This window comes from Leucopleurus acutus (assembly GCF_964270905.1).
Source record: "Leucopleurus acutus genome assembly, chromosome: 6".
Taxonomy (NCBI): Eukaryota; Metazoa; Chordata; class Mammalia; order Artiodactyla; family Delphinidae; genus Leucopleurus; species Leucopleurus acutus.
This window is the reverse complement of record NC_139149.1, coordinates 52,329,299-52,349,316: the sequence shown is the minus strand read 5'-3', so window position 1 is coordinate 52,349,316 and position 20,018 is coordinate 52,329,299. Positions and strand designations below refer to the sequence as shown.

The following is a 20,018-nucleotide window of genomic DNA, read 5'->3' as shown; positions in this document are numbered from 1 at the left end:
TGTAGTGAGGTGGATGGACCTAGAGTCTGTCATACTGAGTGAGGTAACTCAGAAAGAGAAAAACAAATACCGTATGCTAACACATATACATGGAATCTAAAAAAAAAACCCAATGGTTCTGAGGAACCTAGGGGCAGGACAGGAATAAAGACGCAGACATAGAGAATGGACTTGAGGACACAGGGAGGGGGAAGGGTAAGCTGCGATGAAGTGAGAGAGTGGCATGGACATATATACACTACCAAATGTAAAATAGATAGCTAGTGGGAAGCAGCCACATAGCACAGGGAGATCAGCTCGGTGTTTTGTGACCACCTAGAGGGGTGGGATAGGGAGGGTGGGAGGGAGACGCAAGAGGGAGGAGATATGGGGATATATGTATATGTATAGCTGATTCACTTTGTTATAAAGCAGAAACTAACACACCATTGTAAAGCAATTATACTCCAATAAAGATATTTAAAAAGAAGAGAGACAGGTAAAGGGGACACTTAAATATTATTATTTGAATATGCAGTTTTCTCTTTTTAAAGTCATTTTTAGAGATGACTATATCCATTATGAAAAGTCTTAGCTTTACAAAAGCTTTTGACTTACACGGTTTAGTTGGGAAACTTTGCACAGGTTTCTGATCAATTATCTCTAGTCAGTTGACAGCAAAGCAGCAGGAAAACAAGCAAAATATTAGTGGTTACAGCCAAAAAACAAAACAAAACAAAGAAACAAACAAACAAAAAAACCACACAAAAAAACAGAGTCCAATGCAAAGAGAAGTCAGTCCTGACATGAAAATAGAAGTCACTGATAGCAGAAACCACCCCTGTACAAAGAGGTAGCATACTCAGAAGGCCTGAGAACCATATTGCATAGTGAAGGTTGTTATGTAAGGCAAGGCACTTCTATGGACATCAAAATTACAGGGGAAAATAAAACACCTTGTAAAATGGACAGAATCAACAATATGATTAAGAGCCTAGTGGGGGTACAGCCAAGAAAAATCAAGATCCCCTTGATTCTCACTGACCTGTTCAATCTAGTTTGCTAATAGGTACATCTGAACACCCATTCTGTGCAAAGCTGTCTCAAATGTTAAGTTCTAAGACCTCTCTTCCTTGGATAGCTATCACACTCACCATACACTCCAAATGTCCCCACAAATTTTTTTCCTTTTCCAAAACAGGAATAGGAGCAGGGACTTTAATCTTGTTTCTAGTCTGCAGATAACTTAGAATTGCTTAAGCATAAACCACAGGGCACTAACCATTAATAGGATAAACAGAACATACATGGGAGCTGTCTCATGCCTTTTGCAATGCCAGGTAACTCTCCAAACAGAAGTGTCACGGTGATTATATGTAATACACAAAGATTCAAACCAAAACACAAGTAACCATAAGCTTGGCATTGTAAATTATGTCTTCCTAATAAAGTCAGCTACTTCATAATAAGTAAAGATAGCAGTTATACTTACTCCTCATGAAATTAATTGAATTGTTTAAAAAAGGAAGACTTAGGAAAACTAGACGTGAAGATTTCTGCATACATTTTCCTTTGATTTCTTTGTTCCCTCATAAGAGAGAAATTTCTACAGAAAAAAAAAATGCGAAAATAACTCTCCTAACTTTTTTCACATATAAAATACTAGTAGGCTAGAAAAGATAATGAATTTTAATGAAAGTAAATTAAATCTTTGTGGCTTGAGAGGAGTAATCTGAAGAACAAACTTAGATTGTACTTTTAAAAAGAATCCACTGTTGAAAAACAAGTACTCTCTCCCAACTATTTTTGGAAGAAACAGAAATAACTTGTATTATCAACACTCAAAGGAGAGAGGGCTAGAAATTCACTACCAAACAACAAATGGAAAAGTCTTTCACCATTTTGGAGGCTGAAACTTGAATTTGAGCATGTTTAAATGATTTGGCCCAATTGCATAGTAACTGATGACAGGTTAGATTCAGGAATTTTGGTATTCCTGAATTTTGGTAATTTTGGTAATTGTGTAAACACACACACACAGAAAATACTAATGCACTGAAAGTTTTTTAATGAATATGTATATATACATATATATATATATATTTGGTGAATATATGTGTGTGTGTGTGTGTATATATATATAGAGAGAGAGAGAGAGTGAGAAAGAGAGAGAGAGAGAGAGAGAAAAGCAGATTTATAACTTTATGCCTGAATCTTAAGGATAAAAAGGGGAAGTAGGGCTTCCCTGGTGACACAGTGGTTGAGAGTCTTCCTGCTGATGAAGGGGACACGGGTTCGTGCCCCGGTCCGCCGGGCCCGTGAGCCATGGCCGCTAAGCCTGCGTGTCCGGAGCCTGTGCTCTGCAATGGGAGAGGCCACAACAGTGAGAGGCCCGCGTACCGCAAAAAAAAAAAAAAAAAAAAAAGGGGGAAGTACATTTTCTAGATTAGACATGTAAAATATCCCCCCAAATTATTTTAATCATTAAGAAATCTGAGTGAAATATTTTATTATAAATAAACAAATCCAAGAAATGTTATCTCTAGAGCTATAATGTCCAATAAGCCACATGCAGCTATTGAAACTTGAAATTTGGCTAGTCTTAATTGTTGAAAGGATAACATTTTAGATATATTGGTTTAAATAAAATATAATATGCAAACTAAGTTTACTCATTCCTTCTTACTTTTTTATTTGGTTACTAGAAATTTAAAAACTACATATGTAGCTTGTATTATATTTCATTTGGACAGTGTTGCTCTAGCACATCAAGCTTGATAAATATCCATAAAACACATGAAACTATTATTCTAAAACCTAAATATTTAAACAAGATCAGATTCTTTGTGGAAGATATTATCTCTTCAGTTTAACCCTTTACTCAAGCTCATAAGATTAAACTAGCAGGTTTTTTTTGTAAGTGGAAATAAGGAACAAGGTCTTAGTGAAGTGAAAAACCACAAAAGGATAGGATTTGCTATATTTTAACAGTTCAAATGAAGCAGTTAATTTTTGTTTGGATGCTTTTCCTAGGTACACATTCACTGGAATCTATACCTTTGAGTCACTTATAAAAATCTTGGCAAGAGGGTTTTGCTTAGAAGATTTTACATTCCTTCGTGATCCATGGAACTGGCTGGATTTCAGTGTCATTGTGATGGCGTGAGTATTTTTGAAAACATGTTAAGCTCAAAGGAATGAAAATAGTTGCAGCATAAATCAGGTAGTTGTGACATTTTTAAAGGAGAGTTTGCTTATAAGCCAAATTAACTATATGCCTCATACATTTTGAGAATACATATTAGAATATATATTGCAAGGTAAATATATCTGGTAAATGAGCAATAAATGGAATTACATTCATGCCATATAGCCTTCTACTTCATCAAAGTGAAGTTATTCATTGACTATAATTTAATACCACCAACTGTACTTCGATTAGTTTTGTAAACAAACTTGTTCATATTAGTGAAAACTGCATTGAAATAAAGCAGCAATATTTTATTCCGTAAAGGCAGCTGTTAGCACATGGCACCCTGAAGTCTATAGCATTTCCATAAAACTCAAGGGGCTCTATATGCCAAACCAAACCACTTTTCATTCTTTATTTAGCATAAACTTTTCCAAAACTATCAGTAACTCTGATTTAATTCTACAGGTATGTAACAGAATTTGTAAGCCTAGGCAATGTTTCAGCCCTTCGAACTTTCAGAGTCTTGAGAGCTCTGAAAACTATTTCTGTAATCCCAGGTAAGAAGAAACTGGTGTAAGATGGTAGGCCCCTTATATCTCCAACTTTTCTTTTGTGTTATTGTGTTTGTGTGTGAACTCCCTATTACAGATATGTGACAGAGTTTGTGGACCTGGGCAATGTCTCAGCGTTGAGAACATTCAGAGTTCTCCGAGCACTGAAAACAATTTCAGTCATTCCAGGTGAGAGCTAGCTTAAACACCGAGGCTGACTTTAAATACACTGTAATAATATTGAGGTTGAAATTACACTTATAACATTAGCCTTGTTGCTTATTGTTTGTCATCTTCAAGAATGCCAAATGAAATTGCACGTTTATTTATAAAGTCAGCCTTTGAGTTTAACATAGAATTGCATGAAGTGTCTATAAAAAATACTGGTTTTGCTCTCTTTCTCACCCACTTTTTTTTGCATTTACAATGCAATGTTTTCTTTTTCTTACATTCTAAAAAAGCTTTGCTACCATGGCTTTACTAACTGATTTAGATTTTACCATTTACCGCGGATCTATTTTGAAAGTGGATCTCCTCTTATAAAGGAGCAAAGATTATTATTGAACAGCATGTACATGGCATGGGATTCTTATTATTTTAAAATTCTTTCCTCCTCTAAATCGTTGCTACTTGGAAGCTAGTATTAAAAAATGGTTGGAGAGAAACAGCCTCATGAAACACAAAATCTGAAGTGTAAAACAACTGCAAGTTTGCCTTTACATGTTCGTGGCAGCACATAAAACCACACATTAAGAAAACCTCCTGCCTAGATATTTACACCTTTATTTTAAACCTCCAGAAAGCACACTGATCATAAATAAAATCTGCTCTTCATCCATTTCCCAAACCATCTGGCTGTCCATAAAGCTTTGGTGTCTAAAGAGACAAACAATTGTTTATGGGGAAAGAGAATGTGTATGACTATTAAGAAGACATTGTGGCTTATGACACTCTTCCTCAGCTGACCTATCCTTCTCTCTCCTCAGGTTTAAAGACCATCGTGGGTGCCCTGATCCAGTCTGTGAAGAAGCTGTCTGACGTCATGATCTTGACTGTGTTCTGTCTGAGCGTGTTTGCTCTAATTGGTCTGCAGCTGTTCATGGGCAACCTGCGGAATAAATGTTTGCAATGGCCCCCAAGCAATTCTGCTTTTGAAACCAACACCACCTCCTTCTTTAATGGCACAATGAATTCAAATGGGACATTTGTTAATGTAACAATGAGCACATTTAACTGGAAGGATTACATTGAAGAGGAAGGTAAGCAAGATTGCGCCATTGTTAATCTCAGTGTTGCTGAATGAGTTTTCAACTATAAATAGTTGAGGCTGTGGGCTTGAAGCCATCTTTGTAAATTGGTGTCCACTTTGGAAATAACTGAACTAAACAAATTCTCATTTGTTCCTAATGGCAATAGGACTGATATGAAATGAAACAGTTTATTCTTTATATTAACAGGTCACTTTTATGTTTTGGATGGACAAAAAGACCCTTTACTCTGTGGAAATGGCTCAGATGCAGGGTAAGGATAACTTTTTTCTAAAGATGTAGAACACTTTGGAAAAAAAGCAAATAGGAAAAATATACCGGGGTAGCCTTACATGTGTATAATAAAGAGTGGTACTGCCTACCTAGGAAGTACCTTCTCTGTCTTAATTGGATTGGTATCAATTCTAAACTCACAGCCATTAAAATCATCCCTTTGGGTGAAGAACTGTCATCAAGAATTTGACAGTTAGGATGTACCTGAATTATTGCTCCAAGTGTGAAGGCCCAGCATCTGTCTTGTCTGTAAACCCATCAGAACCATTTAAGAATTACAGGGAAGGAAACATAAGATGGGTACATTTTGATTGATGTGAGGATGTATTGATGGGATAAGTTTTGCTGTGGCTAGAAATGATCCAGACTGTAACATGGTCTTCAGGGTGCAAACCCAGTTGGGAAACTGCTTTGAGAGACTTAGGTATTCTTGAAATAGCATGAAATCCTGTGTGCAAGGAAGCCACGTGGCAGATGTATGTCAAAGGCATGTTTGAGTCTGCATCTGCATATTTTACAGTTTTTTTTCACATTCTACAATAAGAGATGCTGTAATGTCTTAGCTATCCTGCTAGTCTCTCATACTTAACATATTTTGCCAAGAGTATTATAAATTAATTTTAAATCAGGGTAGAGAGTGAATTTCTTAGAAGCCAAGGGATAGCAATAGTAAGTGACTCTTAGATCACAGAACTTACACAGAACATATTTTGAGTCATCCTAGAAAATGGGAAACTGGTGTGGTCATAAAGGTTTAAGAGGGTTACTGAAACCATATACCAGTCACAGAGATGGAATTTGGGGGAAATTTTTTTTCCTGATAGTTTTCTCAAACTTTGGTAGGAGAACATGGTGAATAAGAGCATAGGTTCTACAGTTTATGTATACCTGGGTTCAAATCCTACCTCCACCATTTAAAATCTCTTTGACCTTGGAAAAGTGTCCAAAGCTCTCTGTATTTGAGTTTATTTATATCTAAAATGAAGAGAGTAATATCATCTCTCCCTTGGGGCTATTATGGTGATTAATTACTTAATACATATAAAGCACTTGGACTAGCACCTGGTCCATCAAAAACATTTATTGCATGTTAGCTATTGTTTTTATTATTACGGTTAAAAACCTAGATGAAATTTTGGATAAGGTTGGTTAATGCATTACTTTATCCCTACTAAACCATACTAATCCCTTCCCTTTATTGAGTACCTGCTATGGGTCAGGTAATTTACATGGTAAAATTGACCGTCACTCTATTGTTAAATGTCAAATAAAATTCTAAAGAAATCTATGCAACTTCAATACTTCCTATAAGACTATAGTCATTAAGACAATATGGTATTGGGAAATAGTAGCTATAGATCAATGAAACAGAGCAGACAGCCAAAAAAATAGACCACAAAAAATGCTGTCAACTAGTTTTTGACAAAGAAGAAAATGCAGTTCAATAGACACAGGAAAATTTTTTCAAAAAATGGTGCTAAAACAATTGGTGATCCATATGCAATAAAATGAATCTAGATACAGCTTTACACCCTACACAAAAATTAACTCAAAACTAATCATAAACCTAAATGTAAAATACAAAATTATTAAAATTCTTTAAGAAAACATAGAATAAAAGCTACACGACTTTAGAATTTGTGATGAGTTTTTAAATGCAACCCCAATAGCACAGTCCATGAAAGAAATAATTGATAAGTTGGACTTTATTAAAATTAAAAGCTTCTGCTCTGCAAAGACACTGTAAAGGAAGTGAAAAGACAAGCCATAGAGTGGGAAAAAGTATTTGCAAAACACATATCTGATAAAGGACTTGTATCCAAAATAAACAAAGCACCCTTAAAACTCAAAAAAAGAAAGCAAATAACCCAATTTAAAAATGGGCAAAACTCTGAACAGACACCTTACAAAAGAATATACACAGATAGCTAATATGGATATATAAAGATGCTCAACATCTTTTGTCACTAGGGAGTTGAAAGTAAAACAATAATGACTTACTACTATATAGCTATTAGAATGACAGAAATTTTTTTAAAAAACTGAAAATACCAACTGCTGGTGAAGATGCAGAACAGGAATTCTCATTCATTCATTGCTGGTTGGAATGCAAAATAGTACGGCCACTTTAAAAGACAATTTGGCAGTTTCTTACAAAATAAACAGTCTTACCATACAACTCAGCAACTGCCCTACTAAATATTTAGCTAATTAATTTGAAAATTTATATCCACACAAAATCCTGATATGAATATTTATAGCAGATGCATTCATAATCACAAGAAACTGGAAGCAATCAAGTTATCCCTCAAGAAGTGAGTAAACAAACTGTGGTATACTCATACAATGAAATATTACTGAGTAATAAAAAGAAATGAGCTATCAAGCCATAAAAACATTGATGAACCTTAAATGCATATTAATAAGTGAAAAAAAGCCAATCTGAAAAAGCTACATTCTGTATAATTCCAATTACATGACATTCTGAAAAAGATACACAATAGAGATGATAAAAAGATCAATGTTTTCCAGGGGTTCAGGGTAGGGCCTTGACTGGTTGATGCATAGGGGATTTTGTAGGGTGGAGAAACTATTCTGTATGATTCTGAAATGGTGAACATTAAGCATTTGTCAAATTCATAGAACTTTACAGAACAAAGACTGAACAGTATAAGCAAAAACAAAAATCTTACGTGAGGTTTAAGGATCCCAGGTTGAAACAGAATGTGACAAAGGTATCTAAATATATTTTAAAATATAAAATAACCTCACTGAAGGAGGGGAATAGGTGCTAATCTAAGAAACTTTAGAAATGAATGGAGCCTGTAAGACTAAGGCAAAAGGAACTGTACTCTATTTGATAAAGCTGTTTTCCATGATAATATGGATTAATAATACTGAAACAATTATACATGTATACTGGTACTGAACAATTAAGTATATAGATAGCAGATGACAGAAGCCAGGTTTCTCACTTTTGGAGTGAGGGGTTACAGATAAGCAAAGGGAGGAGGATCAATCCAGAATGATCCCATAGTAATGAAATAAAGTTGGAGAAATGAGTATGACCATATATTTAGCTTAATCTAGGCACATACAAAAATATATATATATGGTATTAGAAAGCAAGATCTGGGTGCTGTGTTTATTACCAAGGCAGTGTCATTGCTTCTAGGCCCTCAGCTGGCAGAGCGAGGAGATATATGTGTATACACAAACACATACACACACTAATCATAATTTCTAATGCTGTTCTTCAATAAAAGAGCAAAGGCTCCTTGGAGAAATGGCTGATTCTAGGACTGGGGCAGAAAATATAAAAGATGATCCTGGAGCATCTTGTAGTTCCAGAATGTAAGAAAGTGCTGAAAAACAAACAAAAACAAAACACACACCTCCATGGTGTGGCAAAGACATATAGGAGTCAAGTGAAAAAGCTCCCAATGGCCAAAACTGGAATAGTTTGAGCAAAAAATTACAGTAATTATATTATAAATATAACTGTATTATAATTCAACGTATAAAATGAATGTCCATGAGTATATACTTATATACATAATTGATTGAATAAATAAATAAATGAGAGATAATAGATAAATCTCATGCAGAAGAATTCCAAATAATTTCTGTACATACTCCATTCTTAAGAAGGTGGATCATAACCCCCTGCTCCTTATGTGTAGGCTGCACATAATGACTTTATTCCAGAGTGCAGTATGGAAAAAGAAGAAAAAACAAGAGTAGATTTACAGTGGAGAAACCTGACAAACACTATCTCACCTGACAAACACTATCTCAAGTCAGGTGATGAAAGTTAGCATCAACAGTGATGTCATACTGATAGCATGTACCCTTGATATGATGTAAGGATAAAAATATTTTACATCTGTGGTCTTCCTCCCCAAAAATCCATAACCTCAATATCTAATCATGAGACAATCAGACAAATCCCAATTGAAAGATATTCTTCAAAATACCTGACCAGTATTCCTCAAAACTGTCAAGGTAATCAGAAACAAGGAAAAGTCTGATAAACTATCACAGCCAAGAGGAGCCTAATGAGACATGATGACTAAATGTAATGTGCATCCTGGATGGGATCCTGGAACGTAAAAAGGATATTAGGGAAAAACGGAGAAAATATGACTAAATTATGGACTTTGGTTAATAATGATATATCAATTTTTTTTTTTTTTTTGTAATACGTGGGCCTCTCACTGTTGTGGCCTCTCCTGTTGCGGAGCACAGGCTCCGGACGCGCAGGCTCAGTGGCCATGGCTCATGGGTCCAGCCGCTCCGCGGCATGTGGGATCTTCCCGGACCGGGGCACGAACCCGTGTCCCCTGCATTGGCAGGCGGACTCTCCACCACTGTGCCACCAGGGAAGCCCAATAATAATATAGCAATATTGATTGAAATGTAGTATACCAACATAAGATGTTAATTATATGGGAAACTAGGCATGGGATAAATGGAAAGTCTCTGTACTCTTTGCAATTTTTCTGCACATCTATAATTATTCTAAAATGTAAGTTTTATTTTAGGAATTTTTATAGAAGTGACTAATGAAGTAACTCATTAAGTTGTTCCCTACCTTTTGGTTGTTTTCTGACTTTTCATTTTTAATCACTGATTCTTGCCACTTTGAAAAGAAAGGTGTCAGAGGCAAAAAAATGTGTGGTTGCTGCCTCTCTGTCATTCTAAATGTCTATAAATGATTCCTCACACCTAAGTTTTCTATTGATTTTCCTATTAAATTTCATCTGATAACAGTTTCACTGTGAACAATTATCTAAAGTGTTCTGGAAATGAAGGCAAGCAAATTCATCACAGACAGCAACTCTGGGTTTTGACAATTCCTATAAATTAATATGGATTGAAATAGCTATAATTGCTCTGCTGACCCCAGCTCCATTTCTCTCTCTTGCAGCCAGTGTCCGGAAGGATATATCTGTGTGAAGGCTGGTCGAAACCCCAACTATGGCTACACAAGCTTCGACACTTTTAGCTGGGCTTTCTTGTCTCTATTTCGACTCATGACTCAAGACTACTGGGAGAACCTTTACCAGCTGGTAAGTGTATTAGTCCCTTTGGGTTGCTATAACAAAATGCCATAACAGAAATACATTTCTCACAGTTCTGGAGGCTGGGGAGTCCAAGATCAAGACACCAGCATGATCGCATTCTGACAAGAGCCCTCTTCCTGGTTCATAAGCTGACATCTTCTTGCTGTGTCATCACCCAGAGGAAGGGGTTAGGGATTTCTCTGGAGTCTCTTTTTATTAGGCACTCTTTTTATTAGCCCATTCATGTGGGCTCCACTCTCATGACCTAAACACCTCCCAGAGGCCACACCTTCTAATAGCAACACAATGGGCATTAGGATTTCAACATACGAATTTGGGCGGGGGGTGGGGGACACACACATTCAGAGCACAGCAGAAAGGTTCAAACTAACATGCATGAAAGTTAAATTTATGAACATATATGAAATGACTAGTATAGATATTTGTTTATAATACTCTAGAATACAGAGAAGGGTACAGCATAAAGCAAGTGTGCCTAGGATCCCAATTGTTCATTCACTCAGTACATGTATATTGAGAGAGATTCTTTGATGACAAGCATTCTGCTAGGCGCTATGGAGGATGCAGAGAATGTTCATGACTTTGAGTTTATAATATAGTTGTGGATTTAACAAGAACATGTGAAAAGATTTTGAAATTCAATTATATAAAAATTTCAAATTAAACCTAAGGTTAATTGGAGCTAGAAGAGGAGGGAAGAAAGATGTTATCTCTAGATGATGTGGAGAGTAGTAACTCCATTGAAAGGAATTAAAAATAGTGTCCTTACTTGTAATATTGCCCCACATTATAGACTCTAAGAAAAGCATTTTAGTAGTGCTCAAATACATATCCAGTATATACTAATTTGAAATGTGTATGCTTACATCAAATGACACTACAATCAAGCCTCAAATAATTTAACTATATTTGTGTCTGTCTGTGTGTGTGTGTGTGTGTGTGTGTGTGTGTGCATTTGAACACCAAATAAAATCTTGGTCAAAATACATTGAATGCTAAAAAGCATTTGTCTTCTGCCTAATGATGCTAATCCGATCTTTATTTGGGGACATTTTATAAAATATTGTTGAAATTTATCTTTTTTTTTTTTCCCTAGACGTTACGTGCTGCTGGAAAAACATACATGATATTTTTTGTCCTGGTGATTTTCTTGGGCTCTTTTTATTTGGTGAATTTGATCCTGGCTGTGGTAGCCATGGCCTATGAAGAACAGAATCAGGCCACCTTAGAAGAGGCAGAACAGAAAGAGGCTGAATTTCAGCAAATGCTCGAACAGATTAAAAAGCAACAGGAAGAAGCTCAGGTACTAAGTGATAATAAGCAAAGCTGCTTTATTATTATTATTATCATTGTTATTATTATTTAGTTTTAAGTAGGAATACTGTTGTACCATAGAGGTCAAACTGGAACTGGCTTTTCATTTGGCATACAGGCATTGTCATTAGAAAAGAGAAAGCTATTCAAACATAAAATTGTTTCCTAAGTTAGAGTCAGAGTAGCTTTTTAGATATTATAGATAAGGAAATTAGCTCAGGGTAGAAAACGTATTCAGAATAAGGTTAACTATGCAATTGTCACATGAAAACTCAGGGGAGATTTTGATTTTCAGTTTAATGTAGAAAATATACATAATGGATATTTCCAACTGTTCCTGTTTTACCCCTAATTACAACATTTGAAGTTTTATTCTATAGTTGATTGATCTCAAATGTGAACAAGAAAACTTTATGCATACCTAACATTAACCATTCTTTGGAATTTCTATAGCACAACAGGATATCAGGAAGGCATCTGCTATTAGATTCCAACTTTAAATTCTGATTAATATTAAAGGACGTTTGGGCTAGGGCCATAGTGAATGGGGCATTCATGTCTTGAGGAAAAGAAGAGAAAAACAGTACTTGATTTAAAGAAAAAAACATAAATTGAAGGTGAAAGTCATGGGAAGACAAAGCAAAATCCGATTCACTTCAGTGAGAATTATAGATCCTCTACGTCTTCACCAACATTTGGTATGATCAGTCTTATTAACCATTCTACTAGGTATTTCACTGATGTCTTATTTTGTATTTTCTTAATTATTAAGGAATCTGAGCATCTTTTCATGTTTTTATTTTCTATCTGTATGGCTTCTATTGTAAAGTGGATATTCAAATATTATGCCCATTTTTTAGCTGGGCTGTTTGTTTTCTTATTATTGAGTTTGAGTAGTTTTAATATATAAATGAAATAAGTCCTTTAGTCCTTCATGATATCTATGCTTTGCAAATATTTTCTCCCAGTCTGTAATTTGTCTTTCATTCTCCTAACTGTACTTTTCCGAGGTAAGAGTTTTTAACTTTGATGAAGTACGGTTTATCAAACATTTTTTTGTTTCTTTGATCATGCTTTTGGTGTTGCATCTAAGAAATTTCTGCCAAATCAAAATCACAAATATTTTCTCCTAATTTTTCTTCTGAAATTTTTATAGTTTTATGTTTTGTATTTAGGTCAATGACCCATTTTAAGTTAATTTTTGTGTAAGGTGGTGTGATTTATGTGTTGAGGCTTTTTTTGCATATGGATATCTAATTATTCCAGCACCACTTGTTGAACAAAATATCTTTGCTCCACTAAACAGCCACTGAACCTTTGTCAAAAATCAATTGTCCATATGTGAGCGAGTCTATTTCTGGATTCTATCCTATTCAATTGATTTGTTTGCTTCTCTTTGTACCAAAACTGTACTCTCTTAATCACTGTAGCTATTTAATAGCTACAGTCTTGAAATCAGATAGTCTTTTTCAAGACTGTTTTGACTATTCCAGGTCAAATATATTTTAAAAATGTATAGCTTCATATGAGTTTTAGAATCAGCTTGTCAATTCAGTATGGATAGTTTCTATTGTTATGTCTTCAAATTTATCATCTTTTCTCCTTCATCATCTTAATGGCAACACTGGATTTGCCATTAATCCCATCCACTGTATTTTTCATCTCAGACATTATAGTTTTCATCTCTAAAAGCTTGATCTGCATCTCTTTTATATCTCCCACACAGCTAACATTTTGAACATACACAATACAGTTATAATAACTGTTTAGAGTCCTAAAGTCCTTGTCTGCTAATTCTAACATCTGTGTCAGATCTTGGTCAATTTTCATAATTTATTCTTCATTTTTGGTTACATATTCCTGATTTTTTTTTGCATTTCTGACAATCTTCAATTAAATTCCAGACGTCCGAAACTTTACCTTTTGGGGTGCTGGATATTGTTGTATTCCTATAAAAATTCTCAATCCTTGTTTGGGAGCATAGTTAAATTACTTATAAACAGTTTGATCTTTTCCATCTTCAAACCTTTGAAGATTTGTTAGGTAGAACTTAGAATTTTATCTAAGGCTAATTATTCCCTACTACTAAGTGAAAATCCTTCTGAAAATTCTACCCAATGGCCCATTCATATAGTGTCTTCAAAACCATTGTTACATGTATTTAGTCTGTTTTAGTGGTTGTTTCAGAGGAAGAGCAAATCTGAGCTGTTACTATATCTTGATCAGAAGCAGAAGTCCAAATAAGTTTTGTGCATAGTGATTTTTTTCAGATGGATGTTTCCAAATATTTGAAGCATTATTCAAACGTCAGTAAATCCTTGGAATCTTCGTCTTACCATTGGGTACAGAGCAGTATCATGGTTATAGTTTATTGAGTTTTATAAGAAAAGTCATAAACAAATTTGGTGATTCTTGAAAATCTTATAAAGTATACATCATGCTTGCCATAAATTTCTATATTTCAAGTATCTAAGAGTTTATTCCAGATCACTACAAATAAAACACATTTGTAAGATAATGAAATAAGATAGCTATTTGCAGGGCAAAGAATTTCTTCATTTTGAAGCTTAAATAAATGTTATAGGAAATAATATACATGTATACATAGATAATGCACAGTTGTATTTTAAAGCATTGGATTATTCTATTATCATTTATAAGAACAGACAAAGCGATGTGCTTGAAAATACTAAACAGACATACAGTACAGGGGTAAGAATGTACTCTGAAATTCAGCCACTTTAGGGAAAATATGGTATCAATTAAAAGAGTATAATCTTTTAAATTTAGCAGTAAAAGTGCACTATGTCTAACAGAAGTTTAAAGAACTTAATTATCTCTATCCTAATTAGGTCAGCTAAAAAAATGTCAGTTCTTTTCACTTAAAAGTCAGTTATTGGATTACAGTGATCAAATCATGATTTGATTCAGCTTTAGCTTCATACATAAAAAAAAATTATACTGATTCCAGGGTATCTTATCCCAGTGTTTTAATATTGACTGGGATGGCACAGGACTAAGTTAATTTTACTTCCTTATTGACAATGCAGTTGGCAATGACCAATAAATAGCCAGTGTTCAAGGAGAGGAGGGAGTGGAGGCAGGTGGGGGGGGGTGGACTTAGTCCACCCATGAGATCACTGGTGCTCCAGTGTAATGTGAGTCTTGCTGACCACCTCTGACTCTTCAAAAGCTACTCTCTAGCTAATGACTTCATGAAGCCTAGCATCATTTCCATTTTTATTTAATAACTGTTGAAGGACCTCCTAGTGCTAGTCATTGTTTAGACATGAAAAAAAATTTTCGTATTCAGCTCAGTGGATTCACAAACCAAGTACAACTTTAAAAGACAGAGAGAGAAAAGCCAACAAAGAAAGAAATGCTTTGTCCTATACCGTCATATTTGTGTTCGGCATTTAATTTGTGATCTTTAAACGTCTAATAGTGCCCAACATAGCATATTCCATAGCAGTATATATTGGTCTGATAGGAAAAATTTAGGAGTAAGCTTTGGGGCAAAATTAGAAATAGTGGCATTTAAGAGATCCAATATAATTAGGGGTAGAATTGTAATAAGTATAGTTAATGTCTTATAGTTTTAAAACGGGATTTTAAAACTGGATCTTATGTTTACAGTGAAGTATAATCACACATAGTCATGTGGTTTTATTTTTTAAGGACACACAGATACAGTAAGTTATAGAGCCTATTTTGAATCACACAGAAATGATATAAGAAAAAGCAAATGTTATTCCCTGTGGAAATATTAGCACATACTTGTTATTTGTTACAAGAGGAATTCAGCAAGGCAGTTGTGAAAGTAACCCTATTAGTCTAAGTAAACAGGACACTGGCCATGTCACAGAGCTGGGTATAAACAGGTACACAGACATGGGAGGTGACAGGAAACATCTGCCTTTGAAAGGGAATTGGCAAATCCCTGGAAGTGGAACAAGTGACAAATTTGAGTTAACGAGTGACACAGAAAATGTGTTGTGTTGGGAGGTTACCGTTGTTGCCTTGCAAATCTGTTTGGTTTTGAGTTACTCCAACTGTTACCCATGATAGGTAGGGAAATCATGTCTTATGCAAAACAAATTCCAGAAGTGATTTAAATGAACTGAGTTTCAGAATTATGGCAAGGGAATATTACCACCACTTCCACGTCCTTTGTTCCTGATGACAAACAAGCCAATAAATTATTAGCACTATGTGTTGTGTGTTTCTGCCTATACAAAATGGAAGGGAGAACTGACTTTATTTGGATAAAAAGAAATATATATATATATATTCATTCTTTCAAGGAGTGGTGTATATTATGTATCTCCTATGTATCAAGCACTATGCAACTATATTTAACTTGCTACAGATTAGTACTTCATTTATCCACTTTATTTTACACATTTATATTAAACATTCATATTTATAAAGGGCCCTTAATATTTCTCATCTTTCATTACTGATGATATTAAAAGTGATACTAATGATCAAGAATTCAATAAAATAATCTGGTTATCTGATTATATACAATTCTATAAGTTCTGAATTAAAGTTTCATTTAAATGTTAGGCATTGTCCTATATCGAGTATTAGATCTGGGTTTCCATGATGAATATAGTATTCAATATAAACATTTTATGTGTTGCTTAGCCTAACACACATATTTAGTACTATATGTAATGCTATAGTTCCCATCCCTGGGGTCATGTTAATCTCAGAGAATTTGTATCACAGCACCTTTAGTTTTAAACCTTTTTTAAAATCTTTAGTTGAGATGAGATTCAGAAATGGAAGCTACTTAGGAAGGTTTGCTTCTCAAGGAGGAGGAAACATAAAGCACAACATGTTGTCAAAGCATTCAATATGAGTTTTATCTTCTTTTCTAAAATATGTTTCTATTATACAGACCATTCTGACACACAGTTTTTATGAGATCTTAAAAAGTCAAGTCTAAGTATGTCTTGTTCTTCCCCCACCCTCACTCAGTGTCTAAGACAACTGACAGCACGATGTCTTTTTTCACCTTAATTCACCAAATATTTACTGAGTCTTTTTTTATGTCAGGAGACAGAAGAGGCAATGTGCACACACACACACACACACACACAAATGACAGAACTCCTAACTAGCTTAGAGTCTAAGTGGAGAAGATAGAACAAAATGGTAGCTATATTAGATTTGTTTGTATTCAGTAATGACATATGTAAAGAGTTGAACCAATATTCTCATAATTTAATCATTTATGTTTATAAACAGGAATATACTTAATGAGAACTCAGCTTTGAGTTTCATATCTTCTCCAGTTTGGTTAGATCAATTCCCATCTAAAACTACTATTCATATAAATAAAAATACAAAACATCTGGCATGCCATGTTTCACCTCCGACCTGCTGTGTTTCTTTAGTAGGTACAGAAATTCAAAATGCTTAAGTATATTTAGTGATGAAATATGAAAAGAAAGTATTTCAAGAAGTACTCATAATCCCTTGAATGATTATTTCAGGTACTTACTGACTTATATGTTAATCATTTGTTACTATTTATAATAATAATAAATAATATATAAACATTTAAAATTTAAAGCTAAAAGTGCTATCTAATAAATTAATCATGTTAAACTGTGAGATTAATATGACCCCAGGAATGGGAACAATAACACTGAATGTGATTCAAATAAAGGAAGAGGATCAACTAGCCAATATATTCCCACTACTCCCATCTACAGGTAAAAGAGTAGACACTTTAAATGCTTTGAGTTCACAAAAAAAGAAAAGAAAAAGACTTTTGTCCTAGATTTAGAAGGAAAAAATACCACTAGGTTGTTCACAATCACAAGTGGGAGGAATAAACCTATGGATGGAATTGGAATAGTAATCAGACCAAGAACCACCACTTAGAGAACATTTGCTTTTAAAGTGTAGAAGATATTTTTAAGAGAGCAGTTGTTCCCTGAAATGAAGCTAATCTCAACAGAGTTTTTAAAAAAAAGACTCTTCAGAAGATGTCCCAAACCAGACTTTTCTAGTCTTAATGCATAAGCTAACATATTGCTTTATACTATTTAAAATTGTCATTATTAAGTAAACTCTCTTGTAGTAAAACACAATGAAATGACCAGAAGACATCATTTTCACATATAGTTAATAGTCTTAAATAGCAACATTTGTATCACATTCAACTGTTCCAAAGTTGTATGTTCTAAATAATGCCTGGTTTTGTTTAAACAGGCAGTTGCAGCAGCAGCAGCTGCTTCAAGAGATTTCAGTGGAATAGGTGGGTTAGGAGAGCTCTTGGAAAGCTCTTCAGAAGCATCAAAATTAAGCTCTAAAAGTGCTAAGGAGTGGAGGAACCGAAGAAAGAAAAGAAGACAGAGGGAGCATCTTGAAGGAAACAAAGGAGCGGGAAACAGGTTTCCCAAATCTGTATCTGAGGACAGTGTCAAAAGAAGATTCCTTTTCTCCATGGATGGAAATCAACTGACTAGTGACAAGAAATTCTACTCCCCTCATCAGGTATGGTTTTCTACTAAGTGCTCCAGTTTGTTTTGTCATTGTTGTATTTTGGTATATTTTTTGTAATACCTGATTTAAATGAGGGACGGGGAACTAACATTTAATACAATTATTTAAATTTATACCCTAAAGTGTCTTTAAAAGGGACTTTTATTAAATCATTAATAACTTTTATTTTAAGGTAATCAGTTTTAAGCATTGCACTATTTTGAGACCATTTTCTTAATCAGCTTTTTGAGGAAGTGGGGGAGTGAAAACTATCTATCAGATTTTTTTCTTCAGTGAGACAGTTTTGTAATCCCTTGTTTACCTTTTCCATTTTGAGACCTCAGATGAACCTACTTTTTTTGCATATGGGTTTCTGCCTTTATTATCTGAGGTTGTGATGCAAGATATGTATGAATTTTGAAAAGAAATGTCTCTGGATTTTTGCTTTTATCTTTTTTTAAAATAAATTTATTTATTTTATTTATTTATTTTTGTTTGCATTGGGTCTTTATTGCCGCACGTGGGCTTTCCCTTGTTGCAGCGAGCGAGGGCTACTCTTCATTATGGCGCGTGGGCTTATCATTGCAGTGGCTTCTCTTGTTGCGGAGCTCGGGCTCTAGGCACGTGGGCTTCAGTAGTTGTGGTATGCGGGTTCAGTAGTTGTGGTGCACAGGCTTAGTTGCTCCGCAGCATGTGGGATCTTCCTGGACCAGGGCTCGAACCTGTGTCCCCTGCATTGGCAGGCAGACTCCCAACCACTGTGCCACCAGGGAAGCCCTGCTTTCATCTTTTGATATGAGAACTGTACTCTCATGAGCTTCCATTGTGCTGATATGGTGTCATGCCTTGATATATTAGAATGAAGTTATGACCTAAATGCTCTCGAAGAGAACTAAATTAAAGACAGTCTGTTTTTGCTCTGATTTAATGCCAAGTACCCAATTCTTCAGCATATTTTCAAGTCAAAGAGGGAAAATAGTTTCAACTCTTTGTTTATAAGTTTTATCAGTTGCATAATGAAGAGTAAATAGTTATGAAATCTGTGATAAGTACAATTATGGCTTTGAACCCTATCTGGTTCCATTAGAATTTCATGGGCTATGAATTATTAACTCTTCTAATTATATTAATCTGGGTCAGAATTATGTCCTAACGATAATGCTTTGAGAGACACGCTATATAATTAAGTTAAATCAAAAAACTGTACATCATCCAAGGGGTCTTATAAAAAACAAATATTTTTGAAAAAATGGAGTGATAAGCACAAAATTCAGTATAGTGTTTAGCTCTTGGCTGAGGAAAATGCATATGCTAGTTAACAATGGGTGTTTATTTTATAGTTTATATTGAATATGTAAGTAAGAATTTTAAAAAGAAATAAACTCTATATTAATAACTTATAACTTGAATTTTCATATTAGGACAAAATATATATGCACACACAAAAATTTATAAGACAAAAACCATTTCCCTACAGATAATGCCAGTATCAAGAGATCCAACTATTACCTTGCATAGTACAAATATAAAGTATGGTATTACATGAGTATAATACATTTGGGATTAATTTGAGGCTCAACAGGCCCAGTTAATTTCTCAGATTAGATTTTTTGGCTTAAACTTCACTCCTGATATTTTAGCATTATTAAGACCATTAGGAGTCATTAAGATTAGGAATATTTGATATTATAGCATAATGACTTAAGGCTTATGTTCATATCTCCACTCCAAATTAGTTCTGTGACCTTGTTTGAGTCACTTGTACTTTGTAAAATTTCTGTAAAATGGGGTAATAATGTCTACCTTAAAGAGCTGTGGGTTCTTAAAGAGTTCTATATATTAAGCAATATAT

The 20,018-nt window shown here is 34.5% G+C and overlaps 1 protein-coding gene across 1 annotated transcript in view; it reads left to right on the top strand.

Annotated features, from left to right (window-relative positions):
* Positions 1-20,018, top strand: part of LOC309963266 (sodium channel protein type 3 subunit alpha-like) — a gene marked incomplete at both ends in the record, with an annotated part of 80,395 nt that overhangs the window by 8,238 nt on the left and 52,139 nt on the right. Inside the window, 7 exon segments of the mRNA XM_082841566.1 lie at positions 3,013-3,141; positions 3,821-3,912; positions 4,710-4,982; positions 5,181-5,244; positions 10,195-10,336; positions 11,448-11,654; positions 17,894-18,178. Coding sequence (XP_082697692.1) covers positions 3,013-3,141; positions 3,821-3,912; positions 4,710-4,982; positions 5,181-5,244; positions 10,195-10,336; positions 11,448-11,654; positions 17,894-18,178 — 1,192 coding nt within the window.